The following is a 1,307-nucleotide window of genomic DNA, read 5'->3' as shown; positions in this document are numbered from 1 at the left end:
CCCCTTTGCTCCGCTGGCCGATCGAGAGGACGGGAAGTTTTATTTGCAGCTCGGACCCGGTAGCGGATGGTGGGACTCTCCGGCCCTGTGCAGTGTAAGTGCCCGCGGGAGGTCTGGGCCGGCGATCGGGCGGATGGGCTGCGGGGACGGGTCCCTGGCTTTTACTATTAATGACTATTCTGGTAACCGTCATCTTCGTTTGGATTATTCGACTGAGAGGCTCCAGGCTATACTTGTCGCTCCACTAGGATAGGACTACGCACCAGGGCAAAAAGAAGCATCGCGGGTGACTTCAGTCAGCAATGACACTGAACTTTGCGGGTCAGCCAACGGCGCAGTTTTTACTGTTGGGTTCCCCGCACTGTCTTGAAATAAATGTTCTTTCTTCCCCGTGATTGCAGTATGTGAGCAGGCAGATGTCGAGTTTTTGTTATTGTTATTTCCCCTCCGACAAAACAACTGGTCAAGGTGCCCACGGTGGTTTGGCAGGTGGCCCTAAAACCCGCATCCAGTTTTTAAACTGGAAGCGAAAGACATGTTTTAATGGTGGACAACGTAGCCCTCGGAAAGGCTGAATCTTAACTTTGGGATCCGATCGAGACCATGGAGGGGTCCTCTTAGCGGCACCCAGGCATTGTGCGCCCGTCTGCGAACTTTCCCTGTTACTCCTCGGCGTTTGAGGGTACTCCTGTGGGGAGCCCGGGGATGACCTGGCGGGCGGTGGCGCCCTGAGCGCCTGTCCGCGGCTCCCGCCCGGGGCCGGTCTCAGTCAGAGCACTCGGGGGCCGATGGCAGCTCGCCTCTGCTGGACTCTGGCGGCGCCCTGGGCCCCGCCGCCCTGACCCTCCCGGTGTTCCCGTCACAGACGCGACTCGGCGCCCGCCTCTTCTGAACCCTGTGTGCTGTAAACTTCCGCCCCCCGTAGCTCCGACGGCAAGCGGTTCTCAGAGAATTCATTTCCCTTTCCAGAAACCCTTCCGATGAAGCCCCCGGGCCAGTGGAGACGCGCCCCGCGCGCCTGCAGCTCACCTCCCTCTTTCCGAACCAACAAGGACCTACAAGGACGGGGTTGGTTGGCGCACTCAAACCCCTTTCCTGGGGTGGACCTGACGCTGACCAGAATGCCTTAAGCAAATACAGTTTTAGGTTAGCAAAAAACGCTTAAATCCATTTTTGGGACACTTTCCCCCCCTTTTTGGTAAGGCTGGTCAACCCTTGGAAAGTTTGAGTACTGTGATTCCGGGAAGTAGGATGTGAACCATGAATGTTTCTAAAAATAGCCACATGCCCCCCCCCCCCCCCCCCCC

At 57.5% G+C, this 1,307-nt stretch overlaps 1 protein-coding gene across 2 annotated transcripts in view; it reads left to right on the top strand.

Annotated features, from left to right (window-relative positions):
• Positions 1–6: 6 nt before the first annotated feature.
• RUNX1T1 (RUNX1 partner transcriptional co-repressor 1) overlaps positions 7–1,307 on the top strand; it is a 167,942-nt gene continuing 166,641 nt past the window's right edge. The window contains exon 1 of one of the 2 annotated variants that reach the window (XM_027776169.1): positions 7–94. In XM_027776169.1, coding sequence (XP_027631970.1) covers positions 67–94 — 28 coding nt within the window. In that variant the 5' untranslated portion in view covers positions 7–66. The remainder of the gene's footprint in view (positions 95–1,307) is intronic. The other variant, XM_027776168.1, reaches the window with a different exon arrangement.

This window comes from Tupaia chinensis, unplaced genomic scaffold (genome assembly GCF_000334495.1).
Source record: "Tupaia chinensis unplaced genomic scaffold, TupChi_1.0 Scaffold000636_1, whole genome shotgun sequence".
NCBI classification, from domain to species: Eukaryota; Metazoa; Chordata; class Mammalia; order Scandentia; family Tupaiidae; genus Tupaia; species Tupaia belangeri.
Note: the sequence above shows the minus strand (reverse complement) of the source record. Positions and strands in the feature narration are given on the sequence as shown.